The 21567-nt window shown below is 34.3% G+C and overlaps 2 protein-coding genes across 6 annotated transcripts; both read left to right on the forward strand.

The window, feature by feature from the left end:
* Window positions 1-424: 424 nt before the first annotated feature.
* On the forward strand, window positions 425-16292 carry LOC139768221 (synaptic vesicle glycoprotein 2B). Of its 5 annotated transcripts, none has more exons than XM_071698196.1 (12): window positions 2736-2760; window positions 9689-9751; window positions 10144-10305; window positions 11986-12148; window positions 12260-12381; window positions 12668-12915; window positions 13585-13742; window positions 13856-14054; window positions 14138-14252; window positions 14800-14959; window positions 15399-15526; window positions 15649-16292. In XM_071698196.1, exons 1-12 carry the CDS (start codon window positions 2751-2753, stop codon window positions 15717-15719), a joined length of 1599 nt encoding a protein of 532 aa, XP_071554297.1. In that variant the 5' UTR covers window positions 2736-2750; the 3' UTR covers window positions 15720-16292. The 5 variants fall into 5 exon arrangements, with proteins under 5 accessions (XP_071554298.1, XP_071554297.1, XP_071554294.1 ...); XM_071698193.1 differs by lacking the exon at window positions 2736-2760 and adding an exon at window positions 4418-4566; XM_071698195.1 differs by lacking the exon at window positions 2736-2760 and adding an exon at window positions 5264-5568.
* Window positions 16293-16507: 215 nt separating this feature from the next.
* On the forward strand, window positions 16508-21295 carry LOC139768224 (sorting nexin-4). The gene is made up of 10 exons (XM_071698200.1): window positions 16508-16942; window positions 17458-17564; window positions 17693-17909; window positions 17995-18100; window positions 18201-18310; window positions 18761-18898; window positions 19074-19284; window positions 19843-19975; window positions 20053-20167; window positions 20250-21295. The coding sequence occupies exons 1-10, from the start codon at window positions 16865-16867 to the stop codon at window positions 20298-20300; spliced, it is 1266 nt and encodes a 421-aa protein (XP_071554301.1). The 5' UTR covers window positions 16508-16864; the 3' UTR covers window positions 20301-21295.
* The last annotated feature ends 272 nt before the right edge of the window (window positions 21296-21567 follow it).

Below are 21567 nucleotides of genomic sequence, written 5' to 3' on the forward strand. Positions count from 1 at the left end.
AAATGGAGCAATCGGGAAAAAAAGCGTGGCAGTGAATACCCTGCTTTATTTTGCGGAAATCCCAGACTTAATCAGTATCTCCTACGTTCTCTACTACGGAAAAAAACGTACGTCATTAAAGCAAAGATGTCGCATATATCTGTATAATAGATAAATATGGATAAAGAATGGTTCTTGTGCCGTGCCAACGCGAATGATTATTTCAGACGAGAGAGAAAAGCGTCCCATTCCATTTTGCGACGCGTGCGAGTGCATGACCAGTGACACATATCAACGACGGGGCCAACGATCCTCTTGACATGCGATCTCAAGTTAGAAATTGTTTTCATTCGCGGTGCAAAGTCTCCTTACGGTCTACAGAAAAACACGCGCTCTTTCGTAAGCTAGTATACAATGAAGCGGATAATACCAGTGATAGTTGTTACGCATAACTGATTTCAGGTCGAAATCAAACGAGGTTTAATGTATTTATCACAATTTTGTGTTTCTCGGAATACAAAATACAACTTCTTGAGGCCGTGCGTGACGTATCTTTTTCTGATTAATTTACTCTTTTGAGATATAATGTCTCATTAATTTTTTACTCGTGTCATATTGTCCGAAACGTTTATCGAGATATCATATTTCATATTCGCTCTTTTGCAGAACAAGGTAACTTTTTGTTTTTTTAATTTGCTTCTATATTGCTTATATAAACGTTTTGCGTGAGTTTTGCTCGAAGAATATTTATATTCTGATAAAACATAGTTAACAGATAGCTTTCCAGTGAATTAAGATTACAATATCACATTATGTAACCTTCAGAAATCGTAATGCTGAATAAATATTTATGTGCTAAACGAGACTTGCGCGTAGTAAGGTTTTTCCATATGTAACGACTTGAAACGCCATTAAAAGTTAGCATCAATTAAGATACCATTTCTTTAACGAGGAAACTTTATCTGTATAAATTATCGGAAATAACATAAAATTGTTACAATTAATGCTCTCAAAATTAAAAACTGACAGCAAATTAACCAGGCGGTGTCCATTAAATCCGACCTTTTTCGGATGGCATGATCGGCGTTCCACGTGCACAAAATAAGACGCAAATCATTAATGCTCATTCACTAACAGCTATGCAAATTGCGAAGCGCGTGCAGGGTTAACGTCAGAAATAGATTGAGAGTTATCGAGGTTTGTCGGATCGTTTGTAAATTATGCATCGCCGGGTGCTACAGACGCGCGATATCGCTCGATTTATTCGTATAATGCCACGGGAATTAAGTGCTAATTAGGTTTTTATCGCACAACTCGCAAGTGCATATGATCGGCCGAGCAAATATTACTATCGAGAACGGTTTATCTGGTAAATTTTTACTTTTAATGAAAAGTATTATTTTTTATAAACTTTGTTAATAACAGATAAATAACTACTCAAATAACTGCTGCTCGATTGCTATATTTTTCGTCGATGCGACGACCAGTGTTCGTGACAATAAACTATACGGCGTATAATGACCCGCGCTGAATGATATTACACAGTTGAAAAATTTGTGTTAAATTTAACATAAATCACGTATCCCAAATGGTCCACTCAATTTTTTGGATCTGTTAAATAATAACACTGATACCAATGTTAATATTTTAACAAAAGAGAAATGTAATTTTGATCGTAATTTGAAGTTAATTGTGTGTACAATTAACGTAACTTTTCTAATGAAATTATATGTAAGAAATGTTTTTATATTTTACAAATGTTATAACTCGAACTTTTGATTGTTATAGTATGTAAAAATTACACTATATTTATTTATTAAATTTTATATTTCTTAATAAAGGTTTATATTAACGTAACATTTTATTTTGTTAAATAGTAAGTATACAAAAATGTTATTTTTAGAAATTCTAGAAATGTTGCAGATATTTTATTAATATAAATTATATAGATGTGTTGGGTTTATAAATTATAGATACATATATATATATATATATATACATATATTAAATACTTATTAATATAAATACATACATATATTGATATACTTTATTTCAAGATAATATTTCGAAATACAATTTTAGGTGAAGGATTTAACCCTTAAATGCCACACCTCTCAAGAATCTCGTAAATGACACATGGGGTCTAAAAGACCCCAGCATGAAAAATGTCTCCTTACTTATTGATTTTTTGATATTTAGTTATGAAAATTATTTTCAATGTTGTTCAAGGTTTAGAAAAGAGAATAAAATGCTTATATTGTTAAAATTTCAATTTCAACATAGTATAAAAAATTAAGATCGCCAACAGTTAAAATATTGGCTCCAAAATCAAAAAAATAAAAAATAATAAATAAATAAATATAAGCTCCATTTTTGGAGGGAACATTTGAAAATATATCATACTAAAGGGTCTGGGGTCCGCTGGACCCCGGGTGGCATTTAAGGGTTAAACTCTAACAATAACTTACCCCAAACAACATAATAGTTTAATTAACATATAGGCTGCGTTTGGGAACATATGGGAAGCGCGCTATCAGCACTGTTGTATCATTCTATCCTTGTTTTACATCTAATAAACAATAAAGATAAAATAACACAATAGCGCTGATAGCGCACTCCCCGAACGCACCCATCATAGTAACAGTTAAAATATACGTGCATGACAAGATAAAGTAGATAAAATAGTTCTGGTACTTCTATTAATAACACAGTATAACAAGACAATGAAACACGTCAAGACGTTTTGAGGCCACATCGAAATCACACGAAGAATGGTAATAAGTAAGTATAGTCATCCCCACTTCTGTCATAGAATAAAATCAACACTCCTTTTCTGTAAATTTTAACACATTTAATGATAAAATACGTGCAAATTGTGTTACTTTAACATATTTTTTTAATTATTTTAATAACGTTACATTTTATATTTGTTAAATTCAGTTAACGTAGCATGTGTTTTTACACATGAATGTGTTGATTACTTAACACAAAAACTTTAACCAGCAGATTTTTTTTTACAAAAGTACACAAATTCCAACTGTGTAGTCATCATAATTCTCATTAACCAAAGGAAATGACACGCCCTTCAAGCAATTGCAGCAGCTTTAATGCCGCGATATTATTACCTAATGTCCGTTAGCTATATTAATTAATCAAAATTAAAAATGCAAATTTGTGAGTACATTAGTGAACTAACACAGAGCTGACAAGTTCGATTTTTCCGTAGATGACAAAAAAAGGTACTGCATATGTTACCATAAGTTAATACACTATAACGTACACTTCCTGCCTTGTAAATAATTCATATAGTATAAGGTAATCCATGTTAATAGTTTCGTCAGAATAATGCTGTAATTTTTTATTCTATATGATTCTGTATGAAGAAAAGAGCGCATGGTCCGCTTTTTCTATCGTTGGCCGAGATCGTCATTTCGTAACATGATCATCGGTTAATCGGCTTAAAAGCGGAAGGTCAAACGTAATTAAAGTCAAGCGACGCGTTAAAGCTGCCCATTCTATTTTATCTTTCTCTACAAATCACCATTCGCGTGTTTTATTAGTGCTAGTTTATCTTTGCAAATATACTTGCACGTATAATTATATTTACATTACATAATTATCTATTTGCATATTGTATGTGCATATTGCAATGCTATATGAACTTTTCTTCTCCAATTTCCCACGTCTTCGCAAATTAGCGTAACTTAAAAAAAAATCATATATGTTGTAGAAACTGAAATGTGTCTTTGTAGAAGAATATGATTTTATAATCTTATCAAAAGAGATTTAAAACAAAACTCAAACTTTCGATATACGAAACACCTAACATACACAACGACTAAATACATTATATAATTACTTATTTACATTTACGTGTCCGCGATGAGTATAGTATAGGCGCCTATAGCATTTATTTGCAGAATAATTAATAATGCAATGCATTATTATCTTTCTCACAAAGCCTACTTCCAGGTAAACGTAAATTCTTCGACACCGACGAATTTACAGATTCGTCATGTCTTGACTCACGGTAGTCTTCCGAAAGCCGCGTGTCGTCAATTAAGATTAAGAAGTTATCACGCGCCCGCACATAAAGATAAGATAGATCGTAATTTGCGACCCCCGAAGCACCATAAGACAAACAGTGAGTAACGACTTTATGTGCTAAGGAATTTGGAATTTCACTTCGCATCGTACACTGGAATAATTTACATACTAAACAGACTGTCTGCTACATTTGATCAGCAATATGCAATTCGTTCGCCTGACGGGCCGGTTTACGTGATGATGGTCACTTTGTGGCTTTCACGGAAGTTGGGCAGAAGCTGCAATAATCTATGCATTTTTGTTGTTGATATTTGCGATTGAAAATCGCGGATGAGCTCGTAAAAATATATACAGTCTCGTTATCATCGCTTTTGTTTACTGAATCGTGATAGTACAGGACACCTGCGATGTACAAAACATATATAAGGCCCGATGCCGATTTTGGCATTGTTCCTACGATGGCGCTCGGGAAAGGTGAATTTGCGAAGAGATCCGATAATGGAACAATTCCGAGCGGAAAGATACCGACGAAAATGGAACGTACGTATTATAGGATGAGATCTGACATCTTACTATTTGTTTTTTTTCCCCATATGTATGTCATTATAATCGTCGTCTAAAAAGGGTTCTGAATTTCGATATACATTGATATTTTTTTGCGATCTTTTTTGATCGGCGATTGCATTCCATCAAAATGTCATTCTGTCCAAAAAATCTCGCGGTTCTAGACCGCGTATAGCATATGATCCGAACTGGTGAACTATGCGCGGCGGTCAAACCAGTATGCATTAGGCATTAATTTTCGAGTAGAATCCTGATTTTAATCTCGATTCGGTTAATGCAAAAATTCCATGCGACACGCGAGTGTGCGTTCAACCTGCGTCAGAAAGAGACAAACAACATGCCTCGACGACATTCGAATTTCTCAACTGTCTTTTTTGTATCGTGCAGGACCTTTGCGCAAAAATGAGGCTATTATAAATGTGCAAGTCCGTGGAATGCAGTCCGTGCAAATTTTGCGGACCAAACAAATGTGCCTCCGCGCTACCTCTGGCAGGCCACTTGCGAGCGTTTGAAAAGAAACACCGTAGAGTTTTCTTATATATCTAATGAGCGCGGAATGATATATATTCACGTGTTCTCGCGCGGGTGTGGGTGCGGGAGATGGCTTTTTCTCGTTGATACGCGAGAAAATTATATAGGTTCATTTAGGAACCTGTTCCGCCCCACCGCGTAACGCGATGGACGCCTGTCGTCGTCGACATCGCCACCGTCTTCTTCGCACTTCTTTCGTCTCGACGATACTTTTGTAGCGAATCCAACCAGCGAAATCAGTTTAACGGTTGTCGCGCACCACTGTGCATGTGCAACTGAAGAAACATCCCTCTCAGGGTGGTGCACGCGCGACGACGACGCTAGGATCGCCGATTAAGAGTTGCTGCTGGTGCATCGCGAATTTATTTTACTGCCCGATCCCTGCGTATCTCACTCTCGAAATCCTTCGACGACGATAGAAAAAGATATCTTTAATGAAACCTAAAGGCAAGTTATACCGCCAACTCCCCATCATGAGATTTTTGCAAGTGTCATTATTCATTTTTGTATTTTTGAACTCTTAGATAAGTTTCTAGAAATGTTTTTGTGTGATATTATTATCAAATATATATAGATTATAAGAAATAATATTATAAGAAAAAAAATATGCATAAGTTTGAATACACTGTATAAAAAATGTACACATATATACGTACACTCAAATGCCAGAAAAACTGAGATATTTGTCTAGTAATGCGTAGGCCCTTCTTTTAATCGGATTACCGCAGCAACACGACAACACGACGATACGACAATTGCAGAGAAATCTGTCTATGTATGTACTTTAATTACGGAAGATACCATTGAATGCGCGCATGTGATGGCATGTACTGAGAATGGAAGCAACTCTCAATTTTTCTAATGAGTGTATATACATATATTTGTATTTATTACACAGCATATTCAAACTTTTAACAAGATGCCAAAAAATGGTGTCTTTAATTTAGCATATCTTTATTTATTACCACCTATGTCTAACATTATCTTTTATTTAATATTAAATACATCATACATTTAATATTAAAATATTAAAATATTTTTATTTTTATATTAAATTCATCGCGCGTATATTTATTGACGTGACGTGGCGGTCGGTAAGTTTCTCCTTTCATTAATATTATTTATCGTTATTAAATAATGCCTAAATGAGTCACTCGATAAATATTATTTGACAAGATATCAGAGTATCGTATATTAAATTTAAAAACACCTGTATGTATGGTTTTAAAACAATTTTTCTTTTACGGAATTCACAGTTGTAATCCTTATAAATTATAAATTAATTGAATTCACAATTTGTGGAGAGAACAAAAATTTATTTTTATAAAATTTAATTATTCTACTTATTATATTAATAATTTTGTAAGTATAAGTGTAAGTAAGTATAACCACTTACAAACATATTTCTCCACATTTTGTACCATTTTCTTGTTTGAATATCTATTTTATTACAAAAGTTTCTCGATTTCTTTAACTGCGTATATAATTATATCACTTAACTGTCTGTTGTTTGAAAAAAAAATTTACGGATGCAAGTTAGCGATTCATAAATATAAGTATATGTAATACGTAATGACCTTCTGCGTCAATATCTCACAATATTTCTTCAACTGTGTGTAAATGTGGAACAGTTGATCGGAAATCGATCAAATGTAATCCATTAATCACGATCGCTTAAATACGATAATACGCATAATGTCGAAGTAAGAATTGCTTGTATTAATATTTATTTCCATATTTACGTAAAATTATGTTTAGTATAGTTTTTACAAAAAATTGAGCTTTTATCTTTAAATAAATTTTGAAAATTTTTGCAATATATATAAATATATACAATATACATATATAAAATCTACATATGTCATTATATCGTACGTATTATCATATACATATATGAGAAAATTAAGATAAATAATTTAAATTATAATCAAATTATGAATTGGCTGCAGTGCCGTGTTGAATAATATGTCAAATATATACAAACAAATTACTCAATCTTTGTTTATTAAGTAATTTAAACTGCAAAGAAGATTAAATTACACAAAAGTGCATTGCATTTTTTAAAAAATAAGACATTTTTACTGTTGAGTTGTTCTATTAAAAGGATTAATATATTACAATGTTTTTATCAAAGCAAAATCAAAATGTCATCCCATGTCTTTTTTTGCAAATTCTACATTATTATCATTATAACCGACGCTAATTTTTAAAATAATTGAATTAGAGATATTATAACAAATTTACAAGTATTTATATTATTATAACAAATCGATTTTTTTTTAAACCAACATCCTTTGTTTTGTTGGAAAGGTGGCCGTTTAATTTTCACTTTTTCAAAATTTACAAATATATTTACAAATATTTTAATTATTTTGAAAAGAAGAAAACAAGAAATATTAGCAGAATAAATAAAATAAATAAAAATATTACAAATTATTAAAAGTTGTTACTAAATTATCATAAAATTACAAAATTATTTTAAATAATTATTTAATTATATACTAAATTACATACAAAATACATACATGATCAAAAATCATACATACAATTGCCTTACAGTTTTAAACGCTGTTCATTATCGTTAATGTCTGTTTTACGTTATGTAAGCAAACGCGTTAAGAATTTAATTAAAATACTTTACAGAATGCAAATTTCTAGTTGCAAACAGCGCAATGTAGGCTTAACTTCTGTAAGTCTTTGTCTCTCTTTCTCTTTCATATGTATGTATAGAATACAAAAAAGTAACACATTAGGAATTGTATAATGCACACATTAAAAATTATTAAAATAGGCTTGCTGGCTGTAATTAATTATAATGTTTAGCGTTATAGGCGTGGTTTAGAAATGTTCCACTTTTTTATCTTCTAAGAAATTAGCATTTATAAAGAACAGGTCGAGAGAAATATAATTGCTACGTAAAATGAGTCTAATATGCCTGGTATGATTAACGGTTTCTCTTTCCATTTTTTTATTTTCTATTTTTTAAATCTCTTTCTACTTCAATTTTGCTTCTCTTCTATTTTATATTTCAGCACAATATCAACGTATTCCACACGCATTAACATTTGCATCACTGAAAATGTCAAAAATGTCAAAATGTCAAATCATAAATATTTAAAAATATTCGCGAAATTTTAGTACACTTAAATACACGTATATTTCATGTGTCTCGGTGCGAGACAGATGAAAATGTTTAGCTTAAACGAATCCAAGTGATAAAAAAAATACATGAACTTAGCGTTGATTTGTCGCATGTTTAACATACCGTCATGCGTTTAAGCAATACCTAAATGATAATAAAGGAATGTGTATGTTGCATCACCGCGTTAGATTATCTCAAATGCAAGTGCATTGTTTTATCATTATTTGGATATACTACAGAAAGGTGCTTTAACGAGCTTGCTAAATTATATTATTGATTAAAACATTATAGCTCTATAACTCATTTTCGCAATTTCGCAATTTCGCATTTTCGCAATTTATTATTAATTACACAAATAAATATCTCAAAAAACTTAAAATTTTATTTCATCATATTTTTTGAGAAAGCATTTTTTTATGCTATTAAGTAAACTCAAAGGGAATCTGCAGTCTTCAATTAATTTCACCAATAAGGTATCGAAAAATTCGCTGAGTTTGAGAACGCTTGTAAACATACACTTCAGATAATTCTTGTGTGGATATTTTGGACAGCATATTAGAACGAACATTGTCAATAAATCGTTAGTCGGGTACGATCCGTATTCGTTGATTGACGTTATCTTTCGGTCTTTCCGATCCGTGCATAATTCTCAACTTCGAGATAATGGCATTGCGATTACGAATTATCATGCAAATTTAAAGTGTGTCTAACAAATTGCATTAGCATTTTATACTAAACTTGCGACGTTTCCTGCAAAGCAAGTTTTATGAAATTAGTGTAGTCTCACGCGAAACGATTATCATAATTATCTTTTCTCGCATCGTGAGTATCTTTCCGCGTGTTGCTGAAGAAGATCTGTGTTTAACTTGCAGTTGCATAACGACTTTAAAAAATACAAATTTAATTATATCAAGTATTTCGCGCAGTTACGGTGTAAAGTATAAAGAATACAATTACTTGACGTGTTCTATGAGATATCTATCTTTTACAGTTAATTACAGTTAATTACAGTTAATTACGTATTTATAAATTATAGTGAAAACGCATTTGTAAATAAAAATAAGTTGTATAGTGATATTATCGTTGTATACAGTGCTGAATAAAACTGACACATCCGCGAAGATAGTATATATTCTGTTTTGGTAACATTAACGGCATTTCAAGCGTCGTGGCAATATTGACTGTTTCTCGCAATAAGTTCGTACAACGAACATCGATTATACGTGCGTAGTTAATGCAAATGTAGCCGTGTTTGACGATAGGTCAGAAAAATGGTTTTTAGACGCTTTCTTGATTTACTTACGTATAGATCGTATAGATACAGACGTATGCGTTGTATATCAGGTATTAATTCAATTTTAATTATATAACTCTAAAGCAACTATGTTATCGGGATTTATAACTAATCGCTATTTTCGCTTCTAGGTGAGGAAGTAAGGTCTGAGGATTCAGGTCCCGCAGACTTTGAACGGGCAATTGTAGCAGCAGGTAAGTAAAAATAAATAAATTATACAAATTATATTGTGTTATGTTTATAAGTCTCGGTATTACTTATTTAACACACGTTTATCGCCACATGGAATAATTTGTTTAATATTGTCATTTTATTTTGTCTTCAAGAAGAACAGTAGTGATGTATGCTTAACTAACTTTTTAACAAATATTTATAATAAATAAAAACAAAAGTCTGATTGAATTTCTGCTGACGCACTACATGTGCACGTGACTGTCTAAATATTATTCGTTCCATGACATTGCGACATATCAATATATCCACGATGATGGTCCTCACGACGTTGAACATGTTAATAGAGAATGTGATACATTGAAAACAGAACTGATTTAATACACACATTAAAATATTTTTATCTGCGTACCAGGATATGGAAAATTTAATTATTTGCTACTGCTGGCGGTACTGCCGGCCAGTTTCTCCAGTATCTTCTCGTCGTCGGCGATGTCCTACGTGCTACCATCCGCCGAATGTGATCTCCAGCTAACGATGTTCGACAAGGGGCTGCTGAATTCGATGGCGTTCGTAGGTAGTATCTCGATCCGTCTAACAATTGCATAACAACGCTTTATTACAGGTGCCAGAGAGCTCAGTGAGAGCCCTGGAGCGCCTAGAGCTTGGCACACTTAGAGTCTCTATGATTATCGTGCGGTGTACACTACCGGTTCGTTGTAGGCAATAGTGAGAGCAAACGCGAACTCACGGTAAATACCGTACCATTTTATTTCTTGTCGCATGCGAATTCCGACCGACCGATTATATTTCGGCCGGCCGTTTTCAACGATCGCTTTCGGTCTCCGCGAGCAACTAGTGGCAGATTAATGGGTCTCTATAGACCCATTAAAAGGTACAGCCATCACGGGGCTCTCCTCGCAACTGGCAATGGCATTGAAATAACTTTGAATCAATTATAGACATTTGCAATTTTCCATCGTTATGTGTCTCGTTAATTTAAAACTAATAATAAGATAACATTATTTTTAATTACGATAAGTTTATGAAACACGCAATGAAGTTTATGAATTATTTTTAATAAGGTATAAACATAACTATATTTTTATATTTTATCAAAAAATTGTACAGGTTCTTATTTGCACGACTAGTCACTAAAGAAAAAAAAACAGGATATTAAAATATTTAGTTTGGATTTTCAAGAAACCAAAAAATATAGAAAATACAATGAGAATTTAAGCCGCCAGTGAATAATGAAAAAATCAGTGTAGGTATCATTTATTCGACCCAACTGGCCAACTTTATTTAAAACACGCTACGTTTCGACCGTGTATTTCGGTCCTTTTCAAGCGTCTGGGTACAAATTATTAATTAGTTAAGCATAATGCCCACGTAAGCCACATCTAAAAACTAAACATCGAACTACTCTGTTCTCCCCTCTTAAACAACACAAGCGATCGTGTTTTGTTTTTCCGTATGCCCGCTCATTATCAGTACTTCCAAAGATCTGACAAGTCCTTCGACGATCGAACGAGTAATGAACATGTCGTTCCAACGTACATTTTTATACTTTAATCCCTTGGAGATCAACAAACAAATTATGTAAGCGCTTAAATTCTGTAAAATATTTCTACTTATGGACTTATACTCACGTTGCACTTCGTAACCTTCGATGTTTAGTTTTTAGATGTGGCTTAGTGGGCATTATGCTTAACTAATTAATAATTTGTATCCAGACGCTTGAAAAGGACCGAAATACACGGTCGAAACGTAGCGTGTTTTAAATAAAGTTGGCCAGTTGGGTCGAATAAACGATACCTACACTGATATAGAAAACAGTTTAAATATTAATTTAGTATCACGCTTAAAGGTAAAGGTTGGATAAAAAACCAACAAGGAAAGAACAGTTACATTTGCATTATGTAAATTTCCATCTTGTCCCTCGATTCTGACTAGAGTTGATTTCTCGCGACACAGAAAGTAGGCGTTTTTATCTTCGATAATTTCGGCTGAAATCCTTTAATTTTCACAATCTAGCTAGGAGGCCCCTAGGCGCGTATCTGTCGAATAATGCAGCATTGATCTTACCGTAAATTCATGACATATCGCAAATGCAGGAACAAAATTACTTCAGAACGCAAACGATTTATTTTGGCAGCATATTATTTCTCATCCTTTTTTATTTTAATATCGCAAGTCCTGGTGGGAAAATCCAGGTACGAAGGTAGAATCGACTGACCGGTTGGTTTGTTTTCAGGAATGATCTGTACGGTGTTTTTCTGGGGTTACGTGACCGACATGTTCGGCCGTAAGAAAATAATGTTCTACGGTTACCTGCTTACCGGTCTACTAAGCGTGGCAACGTGTTTCTCGCACAGATCTTGGCTTTTAATAACGTTCAAATTTTTTGACGGTATGATGTAAGTGGGAATTGCCAGTCGGTGCGGTATGACATCACTGAATATTTTTTTGAATATTTTGTTATATATAAATGTTACGTAAGAGTTGACATCGCGATCGACAAATTGCAGCATATCTGGCCCGTACGCGGCGCTTATGTCGTACTTGGCGGAAATACACAATGAGGCACATCGATCGAGGTCGTACATGTGGCTTGGCGTGTTCTTCTCACTCGGAAACATTTCCCTGCCATGTAAGTGCAGCCTTGACACATCTTATCTATAGATCGACGGGGGGTTAAATTATAAAGCGCCGATTTTTAAGCCGGTAATGCGTGCAATGCAATGGTGCAATATACATATTGCTGCATTGTGTGAAACTCGTTGGGAACAAGAAGAGTTAAAGTTGATTTAGAGATTTAAAATAAAAGCGTGGAAAAGAGAGCGCGCAATATTTTATTTTATTCAGATACATATACACATTTTATGGCAAATAAACTTGAATACAGTTAAATTTGATTTTTATTTTTTAACTCGCAGGTATAGCATGGCTTATAATACCTCAAAAGTGGTACATCACATTTTTAAGCGAAACAAAGATCGAGATAAATTCCTGGAGAGTGTTCTTAGCCATTTGTTCACTACCCGAGTTCCTAGCGTGCATCGCTCTTTTCGCTTTCCCAGAGAGTCCGCGTTTCCTTATTCTGAAGGGTCGGCATGACGAGGCATTGAGTGTCTTCAAGAAAATCTACTCGCTCAACACTGGAAAGGATCCTGACACGTACCCGGTAATATGCGTATGAATGACGATGTTATATTTAAAGATAATAAGCAATGTATTTATTTGAAATAATTAAGATTTTAATCTACAACTGTTGTAGATTAAATTGCTTGATCTGTTAACACAAATAACTTTCAATTGAGTCGCGCAAATAAAATTCAATTGTAAAAACATGATGCCTTATCGAGTCATTTCGACAATGTTTTAAAATACGCACGATAGCTGCGTACAGCGTGATTACAAAATCATTATATTTATTTAAATACATTATTTGTTTCATTGCATTGACTTTAATAATTTTAATAACTTTATGTATATACAGAATTGATTAGTAACAAGATAAATCAATACAATAAGTATGAAAGATGTACATGTAAAAGATAAGGCTAATGCCTATTTATATAAAAAAAGATATGTTATTCGGAACATAAAATAAACAGAGTGAAAAGTTGGACACGGTAAACGGAACGCAAAGATAAAAGTGTAGAACAAAGCGTACAACAAATAAGCGTACAACATAAACGAAACCTATACTAAAACATATATTATGTAAAAGAACGCGTAATGAAATTGTAAGAAATGAGAATTTGATAAATCGAGTGGCTGTAGAACGGAAGGAAGTTAATGTGGTAATAATAATATATAATAATACGGTTGATTTATTATTAATTGATAGATAAAGAGTCTGGAAGATGAATATTCAGTTGAATCATGCGGGGAACGTATACAGGACAAGCTGAAAAACTGTTGGAAGAGAATAAAGCCACTTTTCTTGCGATCCAATATCTTCAGATTGATACTTATATCGATGATACAACTTGGAGCAACGATAGGGTCAGTTTAACCAACCTTTCGTCTCCCTTTTCTTTCTTCAATTTTAATTTAAAAAAAAAATGGAGTCACCAAAATAAATGGAGCTTCGAGAGTTCAATTAATGCCGATTGCAGGTCAAACTCACTCCGGCTTTGGCTGCCGCAGCTGTTCGCGATGATCGAGAGTTACAAAAGTACTCTCATGAAGGACGACAGTCAGGTGTCGGGTTTGCAGCCTTCATTCTGTTACATGCTAGGCCAGGAAAAGTCGCATCATAATTCTACGCAGTATATCAACGAGATGATGCATAACTCTACAACGATATGCGTTCCGGTAAGTCCGCTAATTCGTAAATTTTGATCGCAACGCAGGAAACAAAATATAAATCCTGGAAGTTACATGCACGTCAATTTCAGGCGGAGCTGAATTCTAGAGTCTTCATCAATTCGATCGTCATTGCTGTGACGAGCGTTATCGGTTATACTATAGCTGGTTCTTTGATTACTGTTGTAGGAAAGAGGAAGCTAATGGGTAAGACGATGAAATAATTTGGTAGTGAAGAAATATCGACTTTATTTATAAAATAACATTGCGAATAATAATATTGAACGATATTACGCAATACTATCATTTTATTATAATTATCCTATATTTTATTATAATTTCATTATTAATTTTATTATAATTAATAATAAGAGAAATAGGATCGTAACAATATACAATCAATTAGAATCAAAAGCCATGCGATCCAAGCCTAGGTCTTTGACGGCCTTATGTTAGTCGATTTAATTGTGAGTTATGTGAGTCGATTTAATTCCGGGGAGGGAAGGGTTTTAATTCTAACAATAACTGTGTTTTAAAGTCCGACAAATAATCGGCGCGCAGTTTGTTGGAAAAATTATATGTATATATATATATATATATATATATATATATATATATATATACAGAAACTAACATAAAGCCGTCAAAGACCTAGGCTTGGATCGCATGGCTTTTGATTCTAATTGATTGATTTTATTATAATTATTTATACACTATTATCTGTAATTGTTATAATTATTTGATTTCTGTGCAGCGATTTGTTTCGTCGTCGCTGCTGCTTGTTGCGCTTCACTGTATTGGGCTGAAGATACTAACGGTATCCTCGGATTGTCCTCGGTGTTTGTCGCTATGACGAGTATAGGCGGTGCAACTGTCATTAATGTTATTGTTGATAATTTTCCTACATATCTAAGGTACGGAAATTTATTCTTAATTACATATCATTGTTCCAGTTAGAAATGATTAGTCGAATCGACATCAACTTGACGTCGATGTGTCGATGAATGGTCGATATCGAATATTGATTGATATTTTGGTCATCTTTGACCTCATCATGATATATGTTAATTGAGTAATTACGAATGTTTCTATAAGATTTCTATTTTTCGACAAATTCTGCATCAAATACATAAATGTATTGTGTGCTTTCCGATTTTGTACTGATTTGATATAGAATTAGCCAAAAGGCAAGAGAAATCTGGCAAAAATATTCGCAATATTGCTCCGATTAACATAACATTATATAAAAACAAACGTCGATTCGACCAATCATTTCTATCTGGATATTACATTATATTTTATTGTTTACCCTATTATCGATCTATCTAATATCAATATTTTTTCTTGTTCTAGAACTATGGCGGTTAGCACAACTATGATGATGGGAAGAATTGGCGCAGTAATCGGCAATTTACTATTTCCCGTTTTATTTAATCTATCGTGTTTAGGACCATTCGTTATGATCGGCTCAGCCTCTTTAGGTAAAAACAACATTAATTGTATATATTAAATGCATATTAAATTACATCTTTATCTCTACATTGAATATAACTTTTTACGTATGTATAAAAATGTTTCTTAAACATTTCTGCTTATTTTACAGTGTCTGCACTTCTGGTTGTTATTCTCCCCCGAAAACCGACGCAAGGTGACAAACCGAAGGATATTGTTTGACCTTTCTGCAGATATGTCCCACGATGATTTTGTAATTTGTTTTATTATTTGTCGAAAAATCGACATGTAAATAGCTTTCCGTCTATATATGCACTTTAATAATCGCCGTCGCCGTTTTATATCCGCGCAATATCTTTCATTATGTAAATACGCACGCTCATCTAGTAAATAAGGCTATATTCGCTCCTACCTACTATATTCTATATACATGTATATAGAATAAATGAATTGTACGGTCGCGCAATGTGTGTGTGTGTGTGTGTGTGTGTGTGTGTGTGTGTGTGTGTGTGTGTGTGTGTGTGTGTGTGTGTGTGTGTGTGTGTGTGTGTGTGTGTGTGTGTGTGTGTGTGTGTGTGTGTGTGTGTGTGTGTGTTCGACATGCGTATGAGAGAAACGTATTTTAAGTACGTCCCGCAACTGCAATGTTTAAAGTCGTAAAAAAATATCTCTGTCATCGATTGTTCTAATCTTATTTATCACAATCTATTGTTATAAACATAACAACAACAAAGAAAATGTAATTATGATGCAACGCAAAAAATGTAATAAAAAAATTATTTTATTACTATATAACGCCTTCTTCACCCCTTCTATATGCAACGCGTGCGACGCAAAAAAGAGCGCAACAAGAAACCGCTGGCTGTTCTGTGGAGTGCGTGGAGACGTCTCTAGAGAAAAGCGTCAACGTCAGCGTAGCCAACGTATCTTTTTCGTAGGATCTTTTTCGCTTCATTCGACTGCGTTAACACGTAAAATCATCGTTGAGAAAAACGTCCGTGTAATGAATCACAAAATCGTCAGATGGGCGCCTTTCGGTGCCCATAATTTCTATACGCCTTCCTCACAATTCGACGTATTTTAAGTTTGACCGTATTCTCACGGTAATACAGTGACTGTATTACAGATTACAGTATCAGTAGCTGGGACCGGTTCTCGGTTGGACTGCCGCGATTGTGCGCAGCATGTTACAGCTTGCCTTACAGCCCTAGTGCGACCTGCGACGCGGCACTCGGCAGTATCGATACGACCAGTGGTGGTAGCAGGTCGGCGGCGTCGGGCGACCCGACGTGATGCGAAAGACTAAATTGGAGTACCGCTGGCTGGGCCCGTAGGTATAGTTGCAGGCAAAACGGCGACGTGAAACCATGGAAGAGGTCTTTCAGAACGGCAACTATCAGAGGGAGGCTAACGCCAACATGACCGCCATGGAGACGCGAAAAGAGGTAAAGGGCCTTGGCTCGCTTTTTCACACGCATTCGTCTGTGGCAAATCGATAAGTCGCTCTCTCTCTCTTTCTCTCTTTCGTCGCAGTCAATCGCAGTCGGCCTTTTTCGGAGTCGCGCTGCCTCGCTCGTCGCCCACGGCGAGTTGCGCGACTCCGGAATTTCGGAAAGACCACCTCCCGGCCGAGCGTTCGATGGATTGAACAAATTTAGAGACGTCGATTAATTGATTTAATTTTAATTAACTCGCGAATGTGTGTCGCGCAGTGATCACCGGAGCACCGCGCAGCGCCTCTCAATTGGTGTCAGTGACTCGTATTCTATTCTCCCCTCGATCCCCTCGTATACCCTCGTATATTGTGTGAGCCCAGCTGTTGCGTACTAATGTTTGCTTCGGCAAAACCGCGACATTCCGCACGAATAATAAGGAAAACAGATGGAGAACGAAGGCAGTGTCTCTCAAACTCTCGCGAACGTTTCGAGATGGACTGTTATGCCGCGTCAATATATTTCAGGACTGCCTGCTCGATCATATGGAGATCTCAATAGTGGAGGCTGAGAAGAGGGCGAATAGAGCACTTAATTTAAGAGAATTCTACACGGTATACCTCATTGAAACTAAGTAAGTAAAAAGGCAAAAATACGAATCGTGTAACAGAGTTTATTGCGAACTGATATGAGTTTTATTTAGGAAATACTATTACATGTGGTTATTTATTATGTATGATTTCTTTCTCCTTTCTTTTACAGAGTCACTGACCCAGATTTCAAAAACGCGCTAACTAGGATAAGCTCGTTATGGCGGCGATATACTGAGTTTGAATTGCTTCGTGCTTATCTGGAGATTTCGTATCCCTACATCGTGTTGCCACCGCTGCCGGAAAAGAAGGTTCTCTACGCTTGGCAGAAAGTGACGACTGACACGTTCGATCCCGACTTCGTTGATCGCAGAAGAGCTGGACTCGAGGTACGTTTCCGATTTGCAATTATAACAGTACCGTACGATAAATGTTGTATACTAGGAAAGTCATAGAAAATATTTCTGCGCACAGAATTTCCTTATAAGAGTTGCATCGCATCCTATACTTTCGCGCGACGAACATTTCATGGGATTTCTTCAGCAGAAGGACGGTTGGAGAGAAAGTGTTAAAGAAACAGGTAATTTTTATTTTTTACGCATGATAAAAAAAATCATAGAAACATTAAGTTAAAGATTAAGAAATATCTTAGATAATCATATTTATTATTTTTTGCATAGGGTATTTGCAGATCGCGGAATCGAAACTGAAAGCACTTAGCGTAGCGGTACGACTAAGAAAGCCGGACAAACGGTTCGAAACTATAAAAAATTATGGAATTGAGCTGCAGGTATGCTACAAATTAAAATTAAAAAGTACATAAAGGCTCGCTTGAATAAATCAATAAGTAAAAAGGAGGCAATATAAGAGCCAAGCGCAGTAATTAATGCGCAATATAAACGTTAGAGTGTCAGTGTTAGAGTTTAACCCAGTCAAATTAGATAAAATATAAACGAATTGCGCTGAAGATGACCAAAAAAAAGTCGAAACGTCCGCTAATCTTATGATGTAATGACTAAGAATATATAATATTGCGCAAGAATTACTGCGCTTGGCTCTTTTATTGCCTCCTTTTTACTTAACGAATTAAAATGTTATCTTCGTAACATTATATGTTTTATTTTAACAAAATAGATTTTTTAATGACCAGCGATCTTTGAGAATTTGTTCGCCCATATCAATAATATTTTAATTATGATGCACGTGTTGTCGGTGTGCCTTCAAATAATTATTTTTGCAGAATAACTTGTGCAATCTCCTGCGAGTGCGCGCACGGCTCGTTGAAAAGCAGCACAGTCTGTACAAGTTGCACGCAAATTATGGGCGTGTCTTCAGCGAATGGAGTGCCATAGAGAAAGGAATGGGCGACGAACTGCAGGTATTTCTTATTATAAAAAGTAACGCCGTAATCGTGCCGATAAAGCGGGAAACATCGATTTTATTTGCTAACGTCGAAAAATAGAAAGAGCAACGCGATTTGATAAAAAAAAAAGAAAAAAAAAAGAAATGCAGTTTAAGTTTGCAAAACACCGCATTACAGCTTGTTTTCTTAGAAATCGGGACACTACTTGGACTCGTTAGCGGCGACGATAGATACCACGCTCGAGGAGGAAGAGCTCATAGCTGATCAGCTGAAGGAATGGCTGTTCGGTGCGTCAGCGTTGCAGGCTGTGGTTAGACGCAGAGAAGCTCTGCAATTGGCTAAGGACGAAGCGCACGATGCCTTGACTGCCGCGTTTGAACAGAAAGACAAAGTCATGCAAGGTACGTAATAAGATCCAAAAGTTTCTAGCCTAAGGATATAAAAAAGGTGTAAAAAAGATGATACAATAAAACAACCATTTTTATTTTTCAATACAATTATCCTTTGTTTCAATACGAAATTAATTTTTCTATACCACCAAAAAAATATTCTGAATTTTTATCCTTAAAATGGTTTAACATTATCCTATAATTTCGATTTAGCTTCTAGTGATTATTCCTTATTTTTTCAAAATTGAAGTCCGATTTTTATGGAAAAAATATTATCGGTGATGAAGAAGTGATCTTTTCGCTTAAGTTAAACTATTTTAACGACAAAAATTTAGAATATCTTTTTAATGGTATAGAAAAATTAATTCATTGTTCTAAAAAAATGTATTGAATTAAAGTGATTATATTAAAAAATGAAAATTGTTGTTTTATTTTATCGTCTTTTATTTATCCTTGGGCCAGAAACTTTTGGACTTTACTATACGCATTAGAATAACTGTGCCCGAAATATAACGTTTGAATTTGGTTTGGTTACATATACACTCGGGAATGCAAAACTTTGTTTTCAAGGTAAAGCTGGTTTGATGTCGCGCTTATTTGGCTCTGTGGACACTGAGGAGGTTCGCGAATTAAAAATCCTTCAGCTGGAGCAGCGAATTGCGCAGCACGACGAAACTGTGAAGCAAGTGGATGAAGATTTGAAGTAAAACCACGTTTCTAGACATTATCTTAATCGATATCCGATGATAACGTTAATAATTTTAATAAATCACCGTATAGGTCGTTCTCCATTAAAGCCATGATGGACATTGAGAGGTTCCAACATCAAAAAGTCGTTGATCTGAAAGAAACTTTGGCAGGTTATTGCGTTCTGCAATTTAAATTAGCTAGGAAGGTCGATATATTAAATTTCATATTCTACGGTATTCGTGTTTCGCGATGCTTCTTGACGATAACATTATTCTTCGTTGTTACAGGGTCTCCAAGCTTGGCAGCACATCAAAGGTTGTCTCGAAAGTATACCGTGAAAAGTTTACGACACTTCGCGAAACAGACTGTCACAGAACAATAATCGTCTTCACGTTTCTCATACGATATACATTCCTGTATCTGTAAGCTCTCACTCATGCCATACGCTTATCACATGGATGTACATGATTGTTACTATTTAAAATATCAGACTATAAGGAATATTATATGTATATGTATGTATAATTCATGTTGGATATATATATATATATAAATATGTCGGAACACTATTTAAATATTTATATGTATTTAGTACACCGCTTACGCGAAAGATCGTACTTAATCGTGTACACCAAATTATGATACGTGAATCGTATGACTTGTAAAATTTGCTATATGCAAATGACGATAGATGTAATTATCGTGATGTAATTTTTTATACACTGCCCTTCCATCGTTCGAGAGATAGACACGTTAATTCCATTTTCCACAATTAAATCAAATTTAATTACTTTTATGTAGAATTATATTTGTTTTCGAATGAACGTAAAACGTATTTGTTATAATATCCATTATTGAAAATCGATATGCGCGACAAAAACTCTTGTATATCATTAATTATGCTATTATTTATTATATATATTTATATCCATATATTTTCAGTATTATTGTTACATTAGAAAAATTATTGGCATTTAGGATACGAATCTTTTTCCGTTAGTTTGTAAGTTTCATGATTAAAAAGATCATGGCGTATTAACATATACCTAAGATTTATAGAATCGTTATTAATTTTATTATATATCTCAATTGCGTGAATCTCAAATATGTTTTGTAAAAATTATGCATAATATTCCTATGCAAGGATACTTGTTTAATTATTTCTTCCTATTGCATTTAAGTATAGAAAAGTATACCATTTCTATGTGTTTGCACTTTATATTTATTTTCTATATAGGCACACAATTATATCGTCTCATATATTATACATTTTTATATATATCTGGCTTTATGTTATAATGAGCAGGCAATTAAATATATATAATTCAATTAGCGTCTATGTCTCTTTATTGACTGACATAGTTATATAGGCTTTCAAATCTTTTTCTTTTCCGAAAGGAAAAATACTTTTTTGCTATTCAATCAATTGAATAGCAAAAACTACGTTATTATATTATATATTTTTGGTACGTAGTGTGCAAATGTATTTTGAAATGTAAAATATATATTTTCTCCTGAATTATCTACACACACGTGCGATTTCAGAGAATCACTTTCCGCCAACTCAAATATGTTCCTGCTCAACTGTCAAAATATGAAAGATAA

This window comes from Temnothorax nylanderi, unplaced genomic scaffold, assembly GCF_030848795.1.
Source record: "Temnothorax nylanderi isolate EJ_2023f unplaced genomic scaffold, tnyl_v1.0 TNYL_tig0015_pilon, whole genome shotgun sequence".
Lineage (NCBI taxonomy): Eukaryota > Metazoa > Arthropoda > Insecta > Hymenoptera > Formicidae > Temnothorax > Temnothorax nylanderi.